The sequence below is a fragment of the Myotis nattereri genome, assembly GCF_964212035.1.
Source record: "Myotis nattereri genome assembly, chromosome: 8".
Taxonomy (NCBI): domain Eukaryota; kingdom Metazoa; phylum Chordata; class Mammalia; order Chiroptera; family Vespertilionidae; genus Myotis; species Myotis nattereri.
In genome coordinates this window covers 40,155,133-40,179,086 of record NC_138083.1, presented here as the reverse complement: position 1 = coordinate 40,179,086, position 23,954 = coordinate 40,155,133, and the positions used below count along the sequence as shown (strand labels likewise).

The following is a 23,954-nucleotide window of genomic DNA, read 5'->3' as shown; positions in this document are numbered from 1 at the left end:
GGGAGAGCTGGTCCTTGACTAATGGAGCCCCTCACCCGGAAGCTCCATTCTTCTGCCAGGCATGGGATGAGCAGGGTAGGCCAGGAGCTCGTATGGGAGGCAGCACTTCCCTTTGGAACACTGCATGATGAGTGAAAACACTGGTGTTCTGAGAGCTACAAAAGCACAGCTCTTTTCTCCTGCAGACTGACAGGCTGATATTTGAGCAGTAGCCAACTAACCCAGTTCAGCGAACTGCCCAAGTTGACTTTTATAAGACATTTAATGTATACATTTTTATTTATGTCAGTGTAAAAAATATCCAGCTGCTGGCTTTTGCACCCCCTTCCTCCCCAATATCTTTTTTTGCCTTAATGCCAAATTTATAGTATTTGAATATTTTAAAATTTCCTGGTAAGCCACCTGTGAGGTGTGAAGGCAATATGGATGCCTAGGGGGAGTTGATGAGGGTGGTTGTCTTATGTGCTTGCTGGGAATTTGTTTTCTCCCAAGGGGCTGCAGTGTGCTCTGACTGTTCATGGGCCTCAGTTGACTTTTAAAGGAGCTGAGCATCCTGGCACAGGGGCAGAGGACAACTTTAGGAATTGGTCCTCTGATCAGGGTCTTCTGGTTCTTTCTCTGACCATCTGCTTGGCCTTTAGTCTAGTATCTCAAATGACTTTGTCTCTATGCCAGTTTTAAAATTTTCGGGACTCTAAGAAAAGGATGGAGTATGAATCTTAGAGGAATCTGCAGCTTTTAACCCCACTGCTGGTGTGCAATCTCCTCCTTCAATTTAAAAACATGGGGAATTTGTTTTAATGATATGTTAAACTTTTACAACATTTTTATTATGGAAATTTTCAAATTCACAAAACATCGAGAAAATTGCAAAATGATTTTTCATGTATCCATCATCTAGTTTCAACAGATGCCATTTTCCCAGTCTTTTTTATATAGCCACCCTTCCACTTTATGTTTCTGAAATATTTAAAAGCAATGCCCAGATAGCAAATTATCTCACCTGTAAGTATTTCAGGAGCCTTTCTAACAAATAAGCCCCCTCTTTCTGTTTCATAGCCACAGCTAGCAAAACTGTCAATGATATTTTGATAGCACCTTGAGATTGTCATGATGCTTGTCTTGCAAATGTCTTTTTACAGTTGGACCTTGAATCGAATTCCAAACAAGGTCACATGTTGCATTTGATTATCATGTCTCTTAAGTCTTTTTAAAATCTGTAACTCTGCCCCTCCATCTCCCTTTTACTATTATATCTGGGTCATTTTTTTCTAAATAATATCCCCAATCTAGATTGGACTGATTTTCCATATTTCCTATAAAATGATAGTTGAATCTAAAGTTTTCATAAGATGTAGGATCCATTTTTTCATGGGTTCTCTTGTTTACATCCTTTTGCTTCACATGAAGCAAAGGATAATGTTTGGTCATTCTCTTGTCATGATGCTTAGATTGATCAGTGAGTCCTTGTGCGGCAGTCTGCTCCCCATCATAAAGTTTCTCATCATCTGTCACCTGCTGGTTTTAGGATCTATTGATTATTTCATTGGAGGATACAAAAATTAAAGACAGATTAATTTAAGGAAGGTTTTTATCCTTATTAAATCTTACCTGGTGTATGATGATCTATAATTCATTCCCCTTGCATATTTTTACAGGTTCGTATTATATTTTATATTTTTCTAGTCATATGAACATATAGAATGCCTTGCAAAACTGCTAACTTACTTCATAACTTACTTCATAATTTCTTTCACATCTACAAGTGAAACTTACATTGGACTGTGATTTATACCTCTGCCTAGGACAGTTCCCAGAACATGTAATGCTTTTTTTTTTTTAACTATATTTTATTGATTTTTTACAGAGAGGAAGGGAGAGGGATAGAGAGTTAGAAACATCGATGAGAGAGAAACATCGATCAGCTGCCTCCTGCACATCTTCCACTGGGGATGTTCCCGCAACCCAGGCACATGCCCTTGACCGGAATCGAACCTGGGACCTCTCAGTCCACAGGCCGACGCTCTATCCACTGAGCCAAACCGGTTTCAGCAACATGTAATGCTTTTTATTGAAGGAATAAACTTATGAGTTGTACATGTTTTCTAAAGAATAGGAGCCCAAACTTGACCGAACTGTGAAAAGTTTTTGCCACATCCTAATTTCCTCAAATCCTGTGGACAAAGGGATAGAAGTTGCAAGAGCTTTGTTGTCTGTGTTGGCAGAAGGTGGAAGGATGGCAGATTGGTTTGTAGGTGTTTGGATGGGGACAGTATAAAAATAAATAAACGTAAATATATAAAATAATATATATATATATAAAATATATGGACATACATAAATACACACACACAGTTGTCTGTTTTAGGTTGCCCTTACAACCTTCGATCTGTGTGCTGTAAGACTTTAGAGCAGGGGTGGGAAACCTTTTTTGTGCCAAGGGCCATTTGGATATATAACATCATTCCAGGGCTGTACAGAATTATCAACTTAAGAATTAGCCTGCTCTGTTGGGTCAAACATTTAATTAACTCACCCCAATGCCTTGGCAGGGTCAGACCAAATGATTTCTCAGGCCTTGTAACGCCTGCGGGCTGGACATGCCCCACACCTGCTGTAAAGGAACTTGGCTTTGAGTGAGTAGCACCCATTTCAGGGCCAAGATCATGCTGGGTCAAGAGGTGGTGGATCTTCCCCTCTACCACATGGTGAAACGGGAGGTTTGACTAGTATTTTGGGTACATAAAACTTTCTTCAAATGGCAGTGAAACTTACGTGTCCAACGAATTAAGTAGTATACAAACCAAAACAACTGAAAATGTTAACAGATATGATTGAGAGTTCTTAATATAAAAATGCTCTCCAGGAGAGAGAGCATTACCATGAAACAATGAGGACAGGTCTCACTGCCTCTCATTGGTTATCTATGAGGGTTGGGCTAACTGGACACGTTCAAGTGCATACTCTGCTCACTGGAGCAGGGTAGGTGTGGATATTCTAAAGCAGAGGTCCTCAAACTTTTTAAACAGGGGTCCAGTTCACTGTCCCTCAGACTGTTGGAGGGCCGGACTATAGTTTAAAAAAAAACTATGAACAAATTCCTATGCACACTGCACATATCTTAATTTGAAGTTAAAAAAAAAACAACGGGAACAAATACAATATTTGTATTTGCATGTGGCCCGCAGGCCGTAGTTTGAGGACCCCTGTTCTAAAGGAATTGAAAGTCGCTTTGACTTTAAATAGGTTTAGGTGTTGACAGTATCTCCAAAGTAATTAAAAGGTGGTGTAGTAAATTTCCTTTCGCACCACGCATTAAGCTCTTGATAGGAAAAGAACTTTATAGGCCACAGAGCCCTTGGAGCCATGTATATTTCAGAGTTCAGGGATTTTTTGCATTTTAGGAAGTTAATATGGTATATGTAACATGAGGATAAAAAAGATTACAGAGATCCTCACATCAGTTCAGGTCAGGTTTGTCAGAAAACTGCAGAACATTTTCAGAGATTTTAGAACATCAAAACTGAAGAGAAGGCATTATGGACCTGCCCATGAAAAAAAGTTAAATACCTATCCTTTTCTGGAAGAAAAAAAGCCAAATAACAAATAAAGCGAATATTATTGTTAAAGGATTATAAGCCCATCATTGTAAATTACTTCCTTCTGAGATTTCACATAAGATTTAACAATCTACACTAATAAAAGACAAAGATGCTAATTGACCGTACCTTCGCTACACCCATCAGCCAATCAGAAGAGTAGGCAAATTAACCCAACAAAATGGCGGTTAATTTGCATACACAGGCACCCAGCAATGACTGAAGACAGTGTAGAAGGAAGCCAAGCACTGCAGAAGGGAGCCAAGCGGCGGAGAAGGGAACGGATTGGAGGTAGCAGAGACGGGAACCGAGCTGAGGCAGCGGACACAGGAGGGAGTGAAGTGGCAGAGAAGGGAGGGAGCGAGGTGGCGGACATGGGAGGGAGGCAAAGCAGAGGACACGGGAGGGAGGCAAAGCAGAGGACATGGGAGGGAGTCGAGGCGGCGGGGAAGGGAGGGAGCGAAGGCAGTGGAGAAGGGAGGGAGCGAAGCGGCAGAGAAGGGAGAGCCGAGGCGGCGGGGAAGAGAGGGAGCGAGGCAGTGGAGAAGCGGTGGGCTTCGCTCCCTTCTCTGCTTCTCTTTGGTCTCAGGAAGCCCTATTATTGCAGGAATCTTCCTGCAACTGGCCTCTAGTATAATATAAAGAAGGTCTATGTATATGATTAAAAAATGTTTTGAAGCAAGTTTAGAAAGAGGACCTTTCATCTAAAACAGCTTAGTTCTTCACCCTGTGTGCCTCTCAAAGCCTAATATTGAGTGGGAAGAGGGCTGGTCCATCTGGAAAAGCCTGTTGCTGCCTGAGGAGCGTCAGAGCACCTGCTGACTCTCAGTGCTTGAGAAACCAGCATTGTCACTGAGCTCTGTCCCCGGCTTTGTGCAGCAGACCTTGGTCCCAAATTGTTTTTCCTCCCCAGCGCTGCGGGCAGGTACAGTGCTTCTCCCGGACATTATGTAAGTGAACACAATGGGGAGGCTCCCGGGAGAGTGAGATGCTACATGTTCACGGAGTCTAGCCCTCTTCTCTACATTTTTGTAATGAACATTAGCAAGTTATAAATAATAACATAATTTACCTATAAAACACTAAAATGAAAATCAGTTTATCTTTTACACTTTTAAAAATTAATCAAGTGGTCTTTTCCCTTTTAAATTTATTTTTGGAAGGTTTGTTGCTAGTGTATTCTATAGAAAGCTCTCAAATACCTGATAAACTACCTGTGATAGTTTTACCTGGGCTAACAAAGGCCTTCTCTACTTTACAATGTTTTTTTTTTAATGACCTATTTTATTCTCTTGTTTTTATATTTTAACCTTTGCATTTAAATACATTTTGGCATAAAGTGTGTGAGGCAAACACTTACCTAATTAATTTTCTTTAAATGCTAAGCAACTTTTGAGTATTGTTTATTAAAGAATTTTTTGTTTCCTCATTGAGTTTTAATGACACCTTTATTATAAATCTTTCTATACAGCCATTGCTATGTCTGTCCTTCTGTAGTAGTACCAAATTGTATTAATTTACTTTACTTAAAGCAGATATGTGTATACATACGTACACACACACACACACACACACACACACACACACACACTCTAGCAGCCTGGTGCATGATATTTGTGCACTGTGGAGGGGGGATGGTCCCCTCAGCCCGGCCTGCACCCTCTCACAGTCTAGGATCTGGGACCCCTTGGGGGAATGTTCACCTGCCACGGAGGTTGGAGAGGCTCCAGCCACCGCCTCTGTGATCGCCAGCCATGAGGTGGACTTCTGGCTGAGTGGCGCTCCCCCTGTGGGAGCACACTGACCACCAGGGGGCAGCTCCTGCATTGAGCATCTGCCCCCTGATGGTCAGTGTGTGTCATAGTGACTGGTGGTTCCGCTGTTCAGTCGATTTGCATATTAGCCTTTTATTATATAGGACTAAAGGCCCTGTGCACAAAAATTTGTGCACTCGGGTGGGGGGGGGGGGCTCAGCCTGGCCTATGCCCTTTCGCAGTCTGGGACTCCTCGCGGGATGACCACCTGCTGGCTTAGGCCCGCTCCCTGGGGGATTGGGCCTAAGCTGGCAATCAGACATCCCTCTGGCAGCCCGGGAGCCCTCGGGGGATGTCAACTTGCCAGTGAGGAGCAGGCCTAAGCTGAAGTCAGACATCCTTAGCGCTGCTGAGGAGGCAGGAGAGGCTCCCACCACCATTGCTGCACTAGCAGCCATCAGCCTGGCTTGTGGCTGAGCAGAGCTCCCCCTGTGGGAGCGCACTGACCACCAGGGGGCAGCTCCTGCATTGAGCGTCTGCCCCCTGGTGGTCAGTGTGTGTCATAGTGACCAGTCATTCCCAGTTGTTCTGTTAGGGTCAGTTTGCATATTGCCCTTTTATTAATAGGATAGAGGCCTGGTGCATGGGTGGGGGCTGGCTGGTTTGCCCTGAAGGGTGTCCCAGATCAGGGTGGGGGTCCCGCTGGGGTGCCTGGAGAGCCTGGATGAGGAGCTGATGGGTGTTTGCAGGCTGGTCACACCCACTTCAGGGTGGGGGTCCCCACTGGGGTGCCTGGCCAGCCTGGGTGAGGGGCTGATGGCTGTTTTCAGGCTGGCCACACCCCCTTTAGGGTGGGGGGTCCCCACTGGGGTGCCTGGCCAGCCTGGGTGAGGGGCTGATGGCTGTTTTCAGGCTGGCCACACCCCCTTTAAGGTGGGGGGTCCCCACTGGGGTGCCTGGCCAGTCTGGGTGAGGGGATGAGGGCCGTTTTCAGGCTGGCCAAGCCCCCCCGGCGACGAAAGTTCCCAGCCTGTCCTTTTTTTTTTTATTCTGGGATTTATTTACCTTCTATAATTGAAACCTTGTAGCCTTGAGAGGAGCTCAGAGCAGGCCAGGGCGGGCGGGAGGGAAGCTTGGCTTCCTCCATCACTGGAGGAACCAAGCCTCTTGCTCGCTCCAGCTCCATGGCCAAGGCCAGCTGAAAGCAGGTATCTGGGGTTTATTTACCTTCTATAATTGAAACTTTGTTGCTTTGAGTGGAGCTCAGAGCCGCCGCAGCAGGTGAGAAGCTTGGCTTCCTCCATCACTGGAGCAAACAAGCCTCCTGCTCACTCCAGCTCCATGGCTGCTGGCCGCCATCTTGGTTGAGTTAATTTGCATATATTCTCTCTGATTGGCTGGTGAGCGTGGCTTAAGGCGTAGCAAAGGTATGGTCAGTTTGCATGTTTGTCTCTTATTAGTGTAGATATAGTAGGGTTTCCCAACCTCTTCATAAAAATATTTCTTAGCTATAATTATCATGCATTTTATTTTCCAGATAAAATTTAGAATCATTTCAACATCTCATGTTCTCCCTCTACTCACTCATTTTTCTCTATTTGGCATTTTGTTTGTATTTGTATTAAAAGTCCAATTTAATTTTGAGTCATCGATTAATTTTGCTCAAGTACTTTTTGGAAAAATATCTGTATAAAAGATTAAAGTATTTGGTTTATTTAAAAGTTGATATGTGAGATTATTTGGTGTTTTAGGAGTGTTTGTGCTCCTGAATCCTGTCATGATTTTTGTTAAACTGGCTTATGAACTAGGTCAGCTAATCAGTGTCAGATGCTCAATATCTAAATATATGTAAAACAAGGAATTATGGGGACACTTAATAAAACCATGCTTTCCTACATCTTTGAAGATAAACTATAGATGGATACAACTGCTCTGTAATTACTATCAGGAAACTTAAAAATTACAATTCATTTCTAAATCTGCAAAGTTAGTTGGTTGCTCATTTTTAAAATATCATCTTTCTTCTAAAGATTTGAAAGCTGCTTATAAAATATGTGTGTGACTATTGAGTAAACTGAGAGATTGGGGACTGGCTATTTAGCTAGAAAGGATTTCCTCGAGTGAGCTCTGGATGGGATTTCAAAGGTGGGCAGGTCACTGTTTTGGTGGGAAGTTGCAGAGGTCAAGGCTGAAACTCTGAAGCTGGCAGGGGCTGGAGATAAGAGAGAAGGTGGTCGGGGAAGCCCCGATTCCCTGTGATTCTCACTGTACTTCGACTGCGTTGAGGCAAGGTTTGGATGAGGAGGTTCTGCACCCAGCCTGATCCTGGCTGGCTCACAGTCGGCACTTAGCGCAGCCCGTGGACTAAATGTGAGAAAGGAGAGAGGGACGCCTGCGAGGTGGATCAGAGCCTGTGGGGTCGGGCTGGAGGGAAGGGTGTGAGTTTTTGTGCAGGCATGTCAAACTTGTGGCCAGCGGGCCGCATGCCTGCTGGCCGCGAGTTTGTCATGCTTGTTACGGTTTTTCTGCCGAAAGAAAAGGAGCAGCTATGGGCTTTGGAAAACTAAATTCTGTTAGCAGTACATGAACATTCAGGGTGGAACGGGGGTGCAGGAGAGAGTGAGGGGTGCAGATGGCGTCCATAACATTTTGTGGCGTTCTTACCATGACAAAGTAATTGAACTTTGAGGATGTGCCCCATGTAAGCACTACACCTTCATCCTAGAAAAGAAAGTCAGCAAACTATGGCCTGGAGCCAAATCCAGCCCACAGCCTATTTTTATAGATAAAGTTTTATTGGAGCACAGCCCCACCTGCTCATCTACACAATACACATGGCTGAGTTCATGATGCATCAGCAGAGTTGAATAGTTGTGACAGGGACTTTATGGCTGCCAAAAAATAAAATGTTTACTCATTGGCCCTTTAAGAAAATATTTGACCATTGTTCTTAGTGGTGCCATTCTGGAAACACTAGCCCAGTCAGAGAGTTCAGGCAAGTTGGTATATCAATAGCCTTTGGAAGTTTAGGTCGTATAACTTCCTATGAAGAAATGTACCAACACTGTGTGTTGTGTTTGAAGCTCAGTATGTAAGTTGTTGCCTTGATTGTCTTACTTCTGTCTCTAGTCTACCGTGGCCATTTCTGTGACCATAAGTCCACCAAAGTACATTGAGTACCTGCTGTCTTTCGATTCTGTCTTGAGCCAGCCTACTATCCACAGTTTGGAAAGTAGAATCCCAGTGCTAAATATCAAGTTTAGAGATCTTGCTGTCTGCTAAGGAGGGTAATTTCTCAGCCAGCTCTTTTAATTTCTCCTGGCCAGTTTCATGTGCTGTGTTCCCAGAGGAACCGTTCTTTTCAAAACTCTCCCCAAACCATCTCTCCTTTTCTCGTTGTGTCTTTTTCCTCTTTTCTGCAGTGTCTTTTCTCCTCATATATATTTTAAAGACATTAGAGAATAATTAGGAAGCTGCAGAATGTCGGAAAGATGTGACTTTTACATATTAAGGATCACATTTTAGCTTTTTTGGTGAAGCATTCATAGGGTGTTCCTCAAATCCACTCCAAAGGCACAGGAAAAAAGCTGAGGACCTGGCTGCATATATAGGTGGAGGGATGATATGTCTACTAGGCTAGAGATGGTGAAATTATCTTCATGACGGTAATTGGTGAGATCAGGTAAGCGTACTCCGTAGCTGATTAATTGGTCAGTTGTTGAGGACACACTGTGGAGTAGTGCCTCCTGTGTGAAATGCCAGAAAGAGACTGAGGCGCATTTTCTGCCTGGAACTGTCAGACTAGAAGATGGTGAATAAACACTTCCTCACGTGCATTGTGAGGAATGTTACAGCATGCGATTGTTTTCAGATGAAGTAGGAAGAAAAGTCTAGAATGAAAAGGACTGAAATGTGACAGGACTAAGATGAGCACACTGGGGAAGAGAGAGAGAGAGAGAGAGAGAGAGAGAGAGAGAGAGAGAGAGAGAGAGAGAGAGAGAGAGAGAGAAAGGGAGAAAGATCATTTATACTTCCTTAGAGAAGACAACTGACCACTCCGTGGAAATCAAGGGTAGATAACTCCCGGAGGCTGTGGAGAGCCAAAGCAAAGGCAGTGGGAGACTCAGATATGAGATCTGAGATATAAGTTGAGATTTCATTGAAAGGGCATATTGTTTTATAGCCTAACACTTCCTTAGTCTATTACAAATTTGTGTAATATACACTATGTCTGATACTTAGATATGGTGGTATACCCCATTATATTCTAATTTATGTAGCAATGTTACATAATATTCATATATAGTAAGATATTTTACATATATATACATATATATATATACACACACACACATATATATATGTATATATATACAGTACTCCTTATCAAGGCTAAGTTAAGTACTAGGAACTTTGCTAAGCACTTCATATTATCTAAGTTAATTCACACAACAGGCAGGTGTGATTATGCCAGCATTTCCCAGACATGAAGCCTGCCGCCTGCAGAGGTCAGAGGTTAGACTCGTTGTCCAGCATCACCCAGGAGGCAAGTGGCACTCCCACGCAGGCATGTGCTGCTCCACTGAGTTAGAGGCTCTTGTGGAGTAAGTTTGAGAGGTGAGCTTCTGATTTTAAGATGAACTAAAGAGAAACAGATGGACTCCTCCTAGTGGTTGGGGTGAAGGCAAGAATAAAACCAAGGGTAAGGACTGGAGGGAGGGCGTGTGTGAGGGAGAAGACAAGCACCGGCTGTGAAGTCAAGCCTAAGCGAATTCCCATCCTGGCTCTGCCGCTTGCCAGCCACACGGGTCAGGCAGCGTTCCCACGCTCATGTCCTCGCGTACAATGGGGCTGTATCTTCTGCCTTGTTAGTATGTAAAGGGTCTGCAGCTGTGTCTGGCTCCTAGCAGACACTCCCTGGCAATAGCTGCTGCTACTACTACACCTCTGACAGTTCCCACGACTCTGATTTCACGTTCTTCCTCCTCCTCGTACTATTACTACTGCTGCTGCTGCCGCTGCTGCTACTACTATTAGAGCAACAGTAGTTGGAATGATTAATGGAATAGACATTTGCTAACAGTACCTAGAATTGTTACCTTAAGTTCTCAGTTTGGTCAGAAGCAATGTTCTGCATTCATTGCAATATGCAGTGAGCAATTGCAGTGGCAGGTCTCTGTGTAAGCTCACCAGGAGTGAAAACACGAATACGTTATTTCCTCTTTTAACTAGTGTATAAACTAGTCGGTCTTTATACCAGTTTTTGGTAAGCCATATATTCAAGAAAAAGAACTTTGGGAGGTCCTCTTAATGCACGTTGAAAGCTGACCCCCGGGAGCAGGGGCCACACTGAACTCTGGAAGGTAGTCAGGGCTCCAGTAACTGCTGGATGATTTGAAGATCTGTCTGTTTCCCGATTCTCCATAGAATCTCAGTTTTCTTGTGATATATGGTAATCTTGTCACCTTATTTATAAGTTCAGGCAGTTGTCAGGATACTTTATTTTAGTGAATCTTCTAGGCGTGGCTGTCAGAGTTTAATGGAGCACCTGTGCCAGGTGCTGGGTAAGCAGGATGAGTGCGATCCCAGTCCTGGGCTCTGGGAGGACAATCTCTACCTGAAAAGGGTTTTTATAGGTCCTTGCTCAGAGGGGCGAGCATTTACAACAACCTTGAAATGGAACCTTTCTCACCCAATGAAAAGAAGACTGACATGTGACAGTTTGATATTCTTTTATTTAACTAAAATAGCAACCTGGACAAATGTACTTTTCAGCACATCTATTGTAGCCACATGTTTATATTTATAGAATGAGAAGTGGCACTAATTCCCTGGTATATTAACAGGTCTTACTCAAAATGTTCTATTTTTACACTGGAACAAAATTGCTGAAGAGAAGCATTTTAAGGCAGGTAGTTATTATAGCATATTTATCAAATTATATATTAAATAAACTTCCTCAACTGACAAGGAGCATAATCTGAAAAGAAGTAAGTCATCTTCAGTTCTATATTGCTTATATCAGATTGCTTCAAATCTACTTTTATTGTAGGTTGCTGATTGCTTTGGTGTTTTCTTTTAGCTAAATTTCTACCATCTCACTAACAAATGCAATCCTCTTTTTAATATGTAATAGATGACATGGGAATCCAGAGTGGATTTTCAGAAAACACAGAAAAACCTCCTCAGTTTATTGTATACAATAAATAATGTTTGTTTGTTCTTTTTAATTTGAGAGGTAGTCAAATAGGTGTATGCATAAATTTTGCCAACCCTTGGGCAGCTGTAATTTCTATACCAAAATGAATGAGTTTTTATTTGACTATCACTCTGTTATACATTAAGTAATAGTTACCATGGTAACCTTTGTATCACATTATAACGTTTAAATATAAGGTGATGTGTTTACAGGAAAAAACAGTATATTAGAATTTTTAAATATTTGGTGAAATATAATCAGTAATAAAATAGATGCATTTGTAAAATTTCACTTGGATTCTTTGGGAGTTATGCACATTTCCAACCAAAATGATGAAGTGCATTTATTTATTTTTTGTGATGTGATGGGGGAATATTTTTTTAGAATAGCACTTGGTAAATACCACATAACACTTATTAAATACTGGTAATTGGCCTTGCAAGGAGAAAAATAAAATTTGAACCTGTTTGAAGTCATTTATCAGTGGCCAGTATAGTAGTAAGAGTTTGAATTTAACATCACATGATTGATAAAATTATATCAAAAACATTTTTGTTTTTGTTTTTGCGTACCTAGTTTGGCAATACCTAGTCTGACTAGTTTTGTTCACACGTGTAGTTGAATTAGCAGTCACAGTTTGCTTGTGCTTACAGAAGCAAAATTCAATGAGCCCTTGAAGGAATCCTTGTGGCTGTTTCAGGAAAATGGCCACTATGCTGAAATTATTGAGACTGATTGTTGGCTAGTTTCTTTATTAAATATGGACTCAAACTAGCCATTTCTTGTTGCCAGTGTAACTCTGGGCAATTAGTTTTATTTAACTAGTTTTTAGGTTTTAGTTTTTATAGTGGCTTTTCAAAATTATTGCCTCAGTGTATACTAACTGACAGTCATTCTCAACTCTTGAGGAATCGTTTACATAATCCTCAGTGGGCTGTAATATGGGACTGTGAGTTGGAGGAACAGGGAAGGAGGGCAGCCATGTGCTGGACACCAGCTCTCCTGGACATGTTACATATGTTGTATAATGTGTTCTGGTGACACTGTGGTAGAGCTTTTATTATTCCCTTTTTACAGCGGAGGAAAGAGGGTTTAGAGCAGTTGCATAACTGGCCCCCAGTCATTTTGCTGTGTGTGCTTCTGAGCTTTCTGGGTGATCTTTCTGAATTCAAAACAACCTCTCTCTTTTCTTAGGAGGTTTAGACTCCACTTCTGACTGGTACAGTGTGCACTCCACTTTTACAGTGGAAGTAGAGAACATTGACCAAAGGTACTTAAAAGAAAACCTTTGTTAAATGATAATTTTAATAATCTGCATTTCTCTACAGCATAATAGCAATCTGTTAAGACCCTGATTATGAAAGTTATCTTATCTTTCTAAGTGTCCCCAGTTCTCCTTTGTTGAAATCAGGCATAGGACAGAAATCAAAATAAACCAAAAAAAGTGCATTCTGGGAACTTCAGGTTCAGGACTAAAGACTGTCCTCAAAACTGGACTGACCTTCAGTTTTGAGCTGTGAAGTTCAAAAGTGGACAGGTGGAAATACTGCCTTCTTCATTGCCCTTTGGTGCAAGATATATTCTATGTTGCAGAGTAAGTGCCAACAGCAGCAAAATTATCGTCCCCTCCTGCTACTGTAGTAAGTCAGCAATGGCCCTTCTGTGGTCAAAATGGCAAATTCAGCAGCAGCTATTCGACAGGGATTTGCAAAAACTTCCCCGTGGCTGTTAGGATCTTATTCAGCAGTGTCTGAAAACCCAGTTCTGTGCAGAATGAGCTATGTAGAAATGACCTCGGCTGTGCTTTTTTTTTTAAGAGTTTTAAACAAATGTAATTTTTAATTTTTCTCAGTATGAATTTTGCGCTTAGCGCTGAAAAGTCTATTAGGTATCTATACATATATCCAGTATTCTTAAATTTAACATGGTTCAGAATTTTCTTTTCATATTAATGTAAAGCCTTCCAAAATTCCTGGCTTTATAGAGTCAGTTCGCCACACAAAGCCACTATACATCACTTAGGTTTGTGATGAAAGAATGGAATTGCAGCTGTGTGAGTATTAGAATACCCAAACATGAATTAGACTCACAAGCATTTGGCAATAGTTCAGAAAATGAGCTTAATCTGGTTTCATCTGAGACTGCTTTTCTCTGTTCTACAACATACCCCCAAGATGTTGTGTCTGATATCAGATCACAACGTAATGGGAGTGACGCAAAATCAGAGAAAGCCTAAGAATCCAGGGGCGCATTTGCCTTCCCCAGAGATTTTTTTCCTTCTATTTCTTTTTTTTTTCTCTCTCCCAGATTCCAACTCTGAAATTCAAGGTCATTCACCTATTAGATGAATTAATTATAAGCCAGAAAAGCAGCATTGGTTGTACTCTGATCTCACTCATATCTATAATTAAGGATAAATATAATCTTCCTTTTAAGAAATGTACCACCCACCCAATGCATTTAAAGTGCTGACTGAAAAGAAATAATAGTTCAGAGCAAGATGATTTTAGTTTAACAAGAAAAAAGTTGGTAATTTAAGCTTGAAGCAGTCAGTTCTATTTTTGATTACCATTCAGTTATAAATCTAATTTGAGATGTATGCTGCTTTTCTGTTACTCAATTTTAATTCATGGTTTGCATTCTTGGTTGCATAAGCCAAGTTCAGTGGTTGATCAAGGATGTTAAAAAGCTTTCCCCAAAAGAAATGGGGGCAGGGTTGAAAATCTGTTAGAAAGACAGTCTGAAACCCAGATCTGATGTAAAACAAACAAAAATTTTAATTGAAAGGGACCCTCACAGAATGCTGCACTTGGCATTGGAGTGGCTATGTTGGGACTGGCCCTCTGCTGAAGAATTGGCTGCAGGGGTAGACCCCAAAATATTTAAACCTGATCGACAATATCCGCCTATTTAATACTATGATTAGAGTATTTTGAGTCTTAAAGTTGTTTATCTTTCAATAAAGTAAGGAATGAATAAGGGGAAGAGCTCATCTCATCACATTGCAGACAGTTAAGCAAATGCTAAACCATGGGTTTAAGATTTACAGGTTAGCTTTCTGAGATGCCACATCTTGCTTCCAGTGTTTCCTGGCAGACGTGGGCAGCCTTCTACTGCGACCCAGTGTAACCGCAGAGCATGAGCTTGCACAATGTCAAAACCTAAAACCTCGCTAACCCTATACAAGGCAAAGAGAAATTGACCCATTTAAAAGTAGACTTTACCTTTCAACCTTAACATGTATTAACCATAAATTTGTCTTTACACTACATGTAGGTAAATTCGTATGTAAATGAATTCCTTGTCCATTTTATGCAATACTTAATTTACCTTATTCAATCAAATTAATTTATCTTTTTAAATTTGTAAACTCAGATTTTTCAGCTGGTGGAAAATTTTTTATCTTTCTTATTGCTACAGTTAAGTGTGTGACGTAAAGGCCAAACAATAGTCAATGGTCATTGTTCATTTCACAAGTATACTCTACAATGAGAACACATATATTTTTATCTTGATTTTCCCTGGGGGCTGAATAGGGCCCCCTTAAGTGTGAGGAAATGCTTATTTTTGTTACATTAGAAGAATGATTCTGTTGTCAAGTGAAAAAGAAAAAGGAACAAACAAGTCTAAAAAGATAGACACAGAAATGTGCTTTGTAAAAAAAGATATTAGCGTGAGCCACTAAATGTTTGTCGGCGCTGTCTGGTTTTAGACTAAGTCACTCTACACAGTTCATGTGGCTGGCTGCACATTCTAGAGTCGGATACATGATCTATTTACAACTGGCCCATGAAATAATTTTCTTTTACATTAGCAACAATAAGGTGAGCCACAGGCTCTTAGCTACCATCTAGTTATCATTTTATATTTTTCACAGCTCTATTGCGAATGCTGCTAAAATACAGTATTGCAAGTTTCTTTTTTTCTTTTTATGTTGACTTATTGAATGCATCTACTTTCTTGGGAGTGAAAACCTTTGCCACCAGTACCAACAAAATAAAGCAATAGTTAAGCTTATTAAAAAGACAAGCATTTAAAAAAATCTGCTCAGCACTTTTCTGAATATTTTGTATAATTTTAGAAAAATAAACATGAAGAAATGGGATAATCCATGGTTATCAGAAGGGAAGGAGATGGGGGAGGACTGAGAAGGTAAAGGGGATCAAATATATGGTGAAGGAAGGAGACTACACTTCAGGTGTTGAGCACACCATGGTATATGCAGGTGTCTTATTATAAAGTTATTCACCTGAAACTTAAGTGTATATTAAGTATATTGTTATTAACCAATGTCACCCAATAAATTTAATTAAAAAGTAAAGTACAAAAATATTATCAATAATATTTTAAACTCCTATTTCTAATGAAATAAAGACTCATTTGTAGATTTACCAAACTATAAGAGGTTGTGATTTAAATCATCTGCAGATTTATTAATGAAAATTTCAAAGAAAATTTGGATTTGGACTTAAATATAGACTTCGTTAATAAGATTTACCAAGATCAAGATTTTTGATTGAGATTCTAAAAATGTGTAATGCCATTCCTAAAATGACAAAGAAATCATTTGATGATATACTGTTGGATTCCTGATTTTGTAGAAAAGTTGATTATAAAAAGCTCTGTATTTTAGTTTGTCATTGATTAGCATTTTGACATCTTAAATTCAGAAGAGACAGTAATTGAGCATGTGAATGCCAGATTTTTATCTGGTATATAATCTGGTTTTTATTGGCTATTTATTCGGTAGATATTAAGATACTTACAGTGAGCTGATTACTCAAAATGCGCTTCCAACCTAAAATCTCACCCTTAAAGTTTTATTTCAAAGTAAGATTTATTATGTATCCCTTCAAAAAGTCTGAAACTGGAATCAGGCAAAAGCTAGCTTGTCAGTAGCTGATTAGTCCTTTATCTATTACTCATCCAGCACTCACAAATCCCTGGGAATGGAAGGGTCTCTTTATGATATTTCACTATATGGCAGGGGAAAGGGAAGGTTTAAATTTTTGATTTTCCAGCTTATGGGTCATATTTGACCAACTGCTTTCACTAGCAGACATGCCACTTTGTTGAGCTATTTAGGAATCAAAAAGACTGCCTTAATTTAAAACAAGGACCCTTTGTTTTAGTTGGTGACTGCCTTGTGAAATTTTTCAGTTCTCAGCGGGTTAACCAGGGAACAGGGGCAGAGTCATAATTGGCCTATTTAGAGTATTTTGCATGTGAATAGTGTGTTAGTGAAGCATCCCTAAGTCTGTTGTGAGTGACATGGTGATTAGAATTTAGATTAGGGAAAACACATTCTGTACTTTATCAAGGACAGTAATTAGTTCAGTCAGTAAAAGTTGATTACAAGTAACGATAAAGTTAGATTTTTAGTACTTAATTTTAAAATTTCTTTATTAAATAGTAAATTTGCTCTTAATATAAATGGTAGTATCTACACTTGTTTTTTTTCACATCAGAATAATTAAAAGAACAATGTGTTCAATGCAGAGCTTAATCAGACGATTTATATGTTATGGGTAAGTTTCTATGTAGTTTTTAGAAAATGTGATATTATATAATCTTTCATATGTCATCATTTTCGAAGGTTTAGTAATTTGCCACACTGTGATAAGTTAATGATATTTGTGGAAGTTTTCTCGTGTTCAGGTAAATGTTTAATCTGTGGGGATGTGTTTCAACCTCCGATAGTCCTCAAGAGGGCACCTAACGTTCTTTAATCTGTTCCTGTTCGCGTAGAAAGCCTCCTGTTCCTATGATTTGGGGAGTTAATGTGAGGATTTGAATTTCCACCCGGATCGCTGGCATTTTCTTTTCTGTGGGTGCTGCGTAAGTCTGTGGAGGACCGTGCTGTGCCGAGGCAGAGGCAAGGTCCTCAGTGGACTCAGCATCTATCTCCACTCACCCCCAACGTGAGCAGCCAGGGAGCTGTGTGCGTTCGGAAAATCAGATGCTGCTTGGTTCTTGTTAAGGAAGGGCATGAATAGTTCCCAGATGTGAGCTTAAGTAGAGATAAAGAAAACATTAGTCTTACATAAGTGCCCTTTGCTTTTAAATCAAAATGTTAGTCCTCTTAAAAGATTAAAATACTGCTTAGGAGGGAATCACCTTCTACCTTCCTTTCCAAAGTAGGAATTAAAAATTCACCGACTCTGTGCTAGCTTCTTAGACTGCTTTCTTTCCCTTTTTGTGTTGGTGGGTTTTAATTGTTTCAGCTTAGCAGATGCTGTTTTCTTTATTGCATTGGTTTAAGTACTAACAATCAGTTGGGGGGTGGTGAATGTGAAAAATTAACCTTATTTGCTTGTTTTCCCTTTTTAACCTTTCAGCAGAGTCTCCTTGGAGGTGACATGGATATGGGCAATCCAGGAACCCTCTCGCCCACCAAACCTGGCTCCCAGTACTATCAGTATTCTAGCAATAACCCCCGAAGGAGGCCTCTTCACAGTAGTGCCATGGGTAAGGTATTCCTCTGTTTGAATGCCTGAGTGATTCTTAGCAGTCTCTTTTTTCTGCCTTTTTTAATACCACTCTCTCATCCTACCCCCCCAAAAAGAAAAAAAATCATGAAATTTTGCTCAATTGTCAGGCTCATGATTCCCCCTCAGTAGTGCATTGGGTGGGGTATGTTAATACCCTGTAGTAGAGAAAGGGCTATTATGGTGAGCACTTATTTCTTATGTTCTCTTCGCGGCCCATATGAGAAACATTTTAAACAATCAGAGTATTAAAAAGTTGAATATGTGCACTTTTATGAAAAAGGCAGAATTTGATTTCTGCCAGGATAAAAGGTGGTCATGGTAGCAACATTTTGCTAAGGTAACGATTTAAGAAAATCTGGTCTAATCTAAAGGCTTCGTGGTTTAAGCTGCTTTAGTTAGGAAACTGGGCCTGCGGGGAGCTCACAGCCTCTTCATTTCCTTTCAGAGGTACAGACAAAGAAAGTTCGGAAAGTTCCTCCAGGTTTGCCATCTTCAGTAAGTACTGCTGGTTTCTGCTTTGAATATTGTTAATTTCATTCTGTTTTGTGAGATGTGAGGGCAACAGGAGGAAATGAGGTTCCGTGCACCAGAGCTGCAAGGTTATCTAGAATGTGGATGAGGAAGGAATGCCCTGCACGTGCAGCCACCGGACCCACGTTGGAGTGATTAATGGCATGTTCTGCAAGTCTGGGTGGTTGTGTGGGTATTCAGCAGGCGAAGCTCTGAAGGGAGCCTTGAAAAGGTGCCTGAAGGCCCAGGAGTTTTACCTGTGCAGAGCTTTCAAGAGAATGAGTATTAGTTTCGTGTGTTGGTTAAATTCTTTGTCAGTATTATGATGATTTATGGATTTGCATGCGAAAGGAGATTTGTGGAGAGGATTTAGGAAAAATTTACATGGTTTTCAGCCCAGAGTGCAGAGAGAATGTCTCTATTTTCTAAAGAGGTTACTGAATAAGACTGCAAAGGTAGCTGCTTCGGTAGCCATTTGTGTCTGGAACACCAGGTGACAGCAAGAAGAATCCAGCTGTAACCAAAAGCATTCTGGGTCTTTCTCATAGCGAGCTAAATGCAGGAGTGGCTGAGGTCCCTCCAGTCCCCAGCAGAGCAAACAGTGGTTGTGATCACAAAGAAATATGTGATATCTTATTTTCATTTCTTACATATATTTTCAGATTCGAGGTCCTGTTTTTTTGGTTTTTTTATTTAAAACTGGTCTATTTCTAATAATTTCCTCTTCACATAGCATACAAATATGAGTTCTTCTCTTCTTTTTTCTCCTTCCTTTCTATCCCCCCTCCCAATTCTTCTTTCCTTTCTATGAGATAGATACTATAATTTAAATCTTTGTTCTGTAGGACACTAGTATTCTTTGAAAAGAATGATAAAGGGCCTATTATAAGTTCTCACATTCTAAAATAAATTATATTTGTATTTCTGAAAATATATTACTAAGTAATTCTTGCTTTTTATTTTATTTTTAATAAAATAGAAGAATACTAGTTTTTGCAAATGCACTGTTAGATTAACCCAAACACCTGTGTATTTGACTTGATTTCAGTTTAGTTCATCTAAAAAGTTATTAAGTGAATATATCAGAATAACTCTTACAGGAGAGGGAGCAAATTTTGTATGCTGATTATCGTAGACTTAGCCATGTTGAAGAGGTGTCACAAAAGTATCCATATAGAAAAATATTGTGTAAATAAAACTGCCAATACATATAAAATAGTCACTTTGGACTACCAATAAGTCACTAAAAATGTACTGAGTGTTTATTCTTTGATTTTTCTATGTTGTATTGAAATTGACTAATATCCCCTTAGGTTTTTATAAGCATATTTTAAGCTTGAAGTTTGTGGTGGATTTAATGTAGATGAAACTTTAGCTCTTAATAGCTTTTATGAAAACTTGAAATGATATAGTCCTCACAGCTGTTTACATTTTAAACATGCCTGAACCTAATATGGACAGCATTAAGTACAATAAGTGAACCTTTGAATGTTCTGAAACGATAGAAGAACTCTGTGGTATAAAAGCCAAGCAAAACTTAAAGCAATAATGCCCTATTTATGCCTCATATTCAAATACATTTAGGTGTTTGTTTTTTTCCCCAACGCTAAAATAATGCAGAAATCTGCAGTTTCAAAGGGTTGCTTTGGTGTGGCATTAGAAATTATCTATCTGCTTATTCATTGTTAGCAATTTCTCATAATTTATTGTATATTTTTAAGTATTTCCCTGGAGGGAACTGGCCACTATAGAAAATTGCTTAATAGCAAATTTTTCTTTGCTATTAAGACAATTTATGTGTTGCTGATATGTTAACAAATATTAAAGTATATTTTCCTTCTGAATAGATCTGGAATTGGAAATTTAGTTTGCATTATTAATTTTGGGGTTTTGATGATCAGTTTAGGAATTACTATTGAGAGAAAGTGTATCTTGGCTACACATTTTAATGGTCCTTGTAGAACATCTTGGTAAATAGGGTACCTTTTTTGAAAGACAAGGAGGGAAAGTCTGTTGAAATGGAAATTTTACCCTTTTGTGTGTGTTTGACTTTGTGTTTTATTCAAGAAGAATAAGATACCTTGGTTGATTTTTGGAATCCAATAATCTATTTATTGTCATTACTTTAAAAATAATCTAGCTCTGTTTAAATAGCAGTGTAACTTAGTTTATATTAGCTTTGTTGTATGTATTGATTATATGCGTTACCATCACACAAAATGTGTATTTTATTTTGACCCCAAGAGATGGTCTGTAGTAGACACTGTAACACTTGCCCCAGTAGATCTATATTTATGTATTTTTAGATCTCTGCTATGTTTAATTCTTTTTTTTAAGCTCAGATACACTTATGAATATTTATTTGATAAGAGTCACCTCTAAAACTTCAATATATATGAATATTTTTATAACAAATAACAAAAATTACGGTTAATAAAAGATTCCCTTTGGAGTGGTTATGACTAGATAAAGACATTTATGTTTTCTTTCATACATATTTACCATGATAAATAGTAATAAATCTGTCATAATCTGTTGTGTCAACTCCACTTGTTTTTGTTTTTTTGTTTTGTTTTTTCAAAATGGGACCTTTCTCTTCCTTAACATAAAACAAAGAAAATTGAAACTGTGACATCTGTAATCAGATGTTATTGATGACATGACTGTGGGGCAGAGGCTGGACTTCTCTGGTGGCCATTAGGCTGGGTCTTGGAGGAAATGAAGAGAGGGAGGGGCTTGCCTAACCCTGTTTTTGAAAATACTGCAGCATCTGTGGGAGAGAAAAACGCACGCCTGGCCCAGCATCATGCCATGGACCTGGCAGGTCCTTAACGGTGTGTCTGCCCTGTGCCGCTTCTGGAGCCCCAGGTCACTGAGGAAGCCGGGCCGGGGAGGGGCGAGGGCCATCCTGCAGGGCCTGTGGCACAGGCGCAGTGGGGAGGAAGTCCTTCCCTCTGGAGAACAGGCCTGCAGTCGGGCGAGGGGATGTTGTGTTTAAAGGAAAGGCTGTGTGAAATGACAGCTCTAATGGCCCAGAGCCCTGCTTAGCACGCAGAACACTGTCATGTTCTCTGTTCAGGTTCTACTATGTGGTCCTCCCAGTCCCATCCCAGTCCCTGGTAGCCCTTACCCGGCGGTGAGACGTTGGTCAGAGAGCTCCTTTTGTTGATGCCAGTTCGTTTCTCTGAGCTAATTTCTAGACTCTACTTGTGAAGTTCCTATTTGTTTGATTTCCACATCTTGGTTTTCTCTTTAAAAACATTTACCATCTTAGTATTTCTCACCTTTACTGCTCTTTCCAGCAGTTGTCTTACCCTTCGTATAACCTAATAACATACACACTAAATCATGAATTTATGCAGAAAAATCTACCACTTTAAATCACACTTTTGGAAAAATGATCCACGATTCTTAGATGTTAATACAGGAGCATTAACATCTAGAAAGCAACAAATTTTCATATTGTATAGTTTTAAAATATTTTTTCCAAACACAAAGATATGCATCTCCTTTCAGATACATTCTTGTGCCCATCAGTGTGTAAATACATAAGGCTTTAATCTTGTAATTTAGAATGTTTCAAAACAATCTACATTTTACCAGAAACAATTAATAACTGTAATCATTTCACTTTAAACATTGGTGGAATCTATCTTCACTTCTAGTCGTTTTGAATTCACTGTCACTCTCTGCTGAAATCCCTAGAACCTCAGAGTTCTCTGGAAATAAGTTTTATCCTTAGAAATAGTTTATGGTCTCGCATATCACTGAGTGATCTTGTATTCACACTGTACTTCTCAGTAAAGTCTGTTTTCTGTGTTGAATTGCAGTTTTAGTTTTGGTATTATTGTTTGTGAGTTTGTTTTTTTATTTGAAATTTAAGAGGATCTGCCATTGTATTAAGTTTAAGGAAGGCAATCTCTATTATCATAAATATTCTAAAATAAAATTTAGAACCTTCAGGAAAATGTGAGACATAAGTTAATCATTATGTGGATTTGAAAAATACGATTCAGTGTTTAGCAATTTTAATAAGGAAAAATTCTAAATAAAATAATATCAAAGTTCTGACGAGGCTTTCTTTTATAGAAGAGATTACTGGGAAATCACGAAAAGGTGGATAATGCTGATGACATTAATTATTTTGTGTGTTTTCCATTATATTAAAAACCCTTCATCTTTGAAGGTTTCAAACATGATCTTGAGTTCATACCTGAAGTTATTTTGAGAAAAAAAACTTTTCTCAAATGCATGAAGAAATCACAATTTAAAAGAGAAGTTGGTAAATTGTGTTTTTTTTCATATTAGAGTTCTAGAAATCTTATATGATCAAAAAATTCAGTGCTTAAAATGCATAATTTCCCCCATCACTTTTGAAACTGATCATGAGGAAATCACAATGATGCTTTATCATGTCATCCAACTTGTAACTTCAGTGACAAGACAACTTTTGTTAAAATAAAATTTATATTAAGTTTAAAATGATCTGTCGGCCGAAACCGGTTTGGCTCAGTGGATAGAGCGTCGGCCTGCGGACTGAAAGGTCCCAGGTTCGATTCCTGTCAAGGGCATGTACCTGGGTTGCGGGCACATCCCCAGTAGGAGATGTGCAGGAGGCAGCTGATCGATGTTTCTCTCTCATCGATGATTCTAACTTTCTATCTCTCTCTCTTCCTCTCTGAAAAATCAATAAAATATATTTTAAAAAAAATAAAATAAAATGATCTGTCAGCCACCTGGGCTCTATCTTGACTAGGAAGGTCTAGAAGTAGCCAGCCAATTGTGTGATGAGATATAAAAGGAGGAGCCTCTTCAAGGGCCATTCCTGGAGAGGGAGGTACTTTGTGAAAACGTATCACTGTAGGAATTTACATTGAAATGTTAGGATAAGTCACAGTATTCCAACTTTAAACATAGTATGACCATTTTTCAATTAAAGATATTGGGGCATGAAGTTTGGATATTAAGCTTGTGTTTACTAATTATGAAAGTGTATAGGTGGGTGAAGGATAATGCAATTAAATCATTCCAAATAGGGGAAACATATTATTCACACAATTTATATAGAATGTGACACTGGGAAATACCTTGAGATTTGACAAATATTCACCACAGATTATTCCTGATTTTGTGCAGTTAATACTGAATTCAGTAAACCAAAAGCTTCAAAAATTCAGCACATTCATTGTTTCTTGGAAAACCAATCATATTCTCGCTATTGTAGTTAGAGGTCACGCTTTTTACGAATGGCTGCTTATGAAACAAATATAGGAGAATCTATATTTAAGTTTTCATTGAGGGTTCTTATTGTATTAAAACTATTTCAAAAGCATACAAGACTTAGGCAAATATACAACATATATACCATTAGGCATTCCAGTCCTTCAGGAGTTTGCTACAA

At 39.4% G+C, this 23,954-nt stretch overlaps 1 protein-coding gene across 33 annotated transcripts in view; it reads left to right on the top strand.

The window, feature by feature from the left end:
• Window positions 1-23,954, top strand: part of TCF4 (transcription factor 4) — a 339,804-nt gene that overhangs the window by 202,233 nt on the left and 113,617 nt on the right. For 20 of the 33 annotated variants that reach the window (XM_081097247.1, XM_081097277.1, XM_081097276.1 and 17 more), the window contains 2 exons: window positions 17,891-18,020; window positions 18,489-18,538. The exons of 8 other annotated variants lie outside the window; for them this stretch is intronic. In XM_081097247.1, the coding sequence (XP_080953373.1) occupies window positions 17,891-18,020; window positions 18,489-18,538 (180 nt within the window). Of the gene's footprint in view, window positions 1-16,888; window positions 17,081-17,890; window positions 18,021-18,488; window positions 18,539-23,954 lie in introns of those variants that run through there. 5 more of the 33 variants (XM_081097249.1, XM_081097261.1, XM_081097255.1 and 2 more) reach the window with 3 other exon arrangements.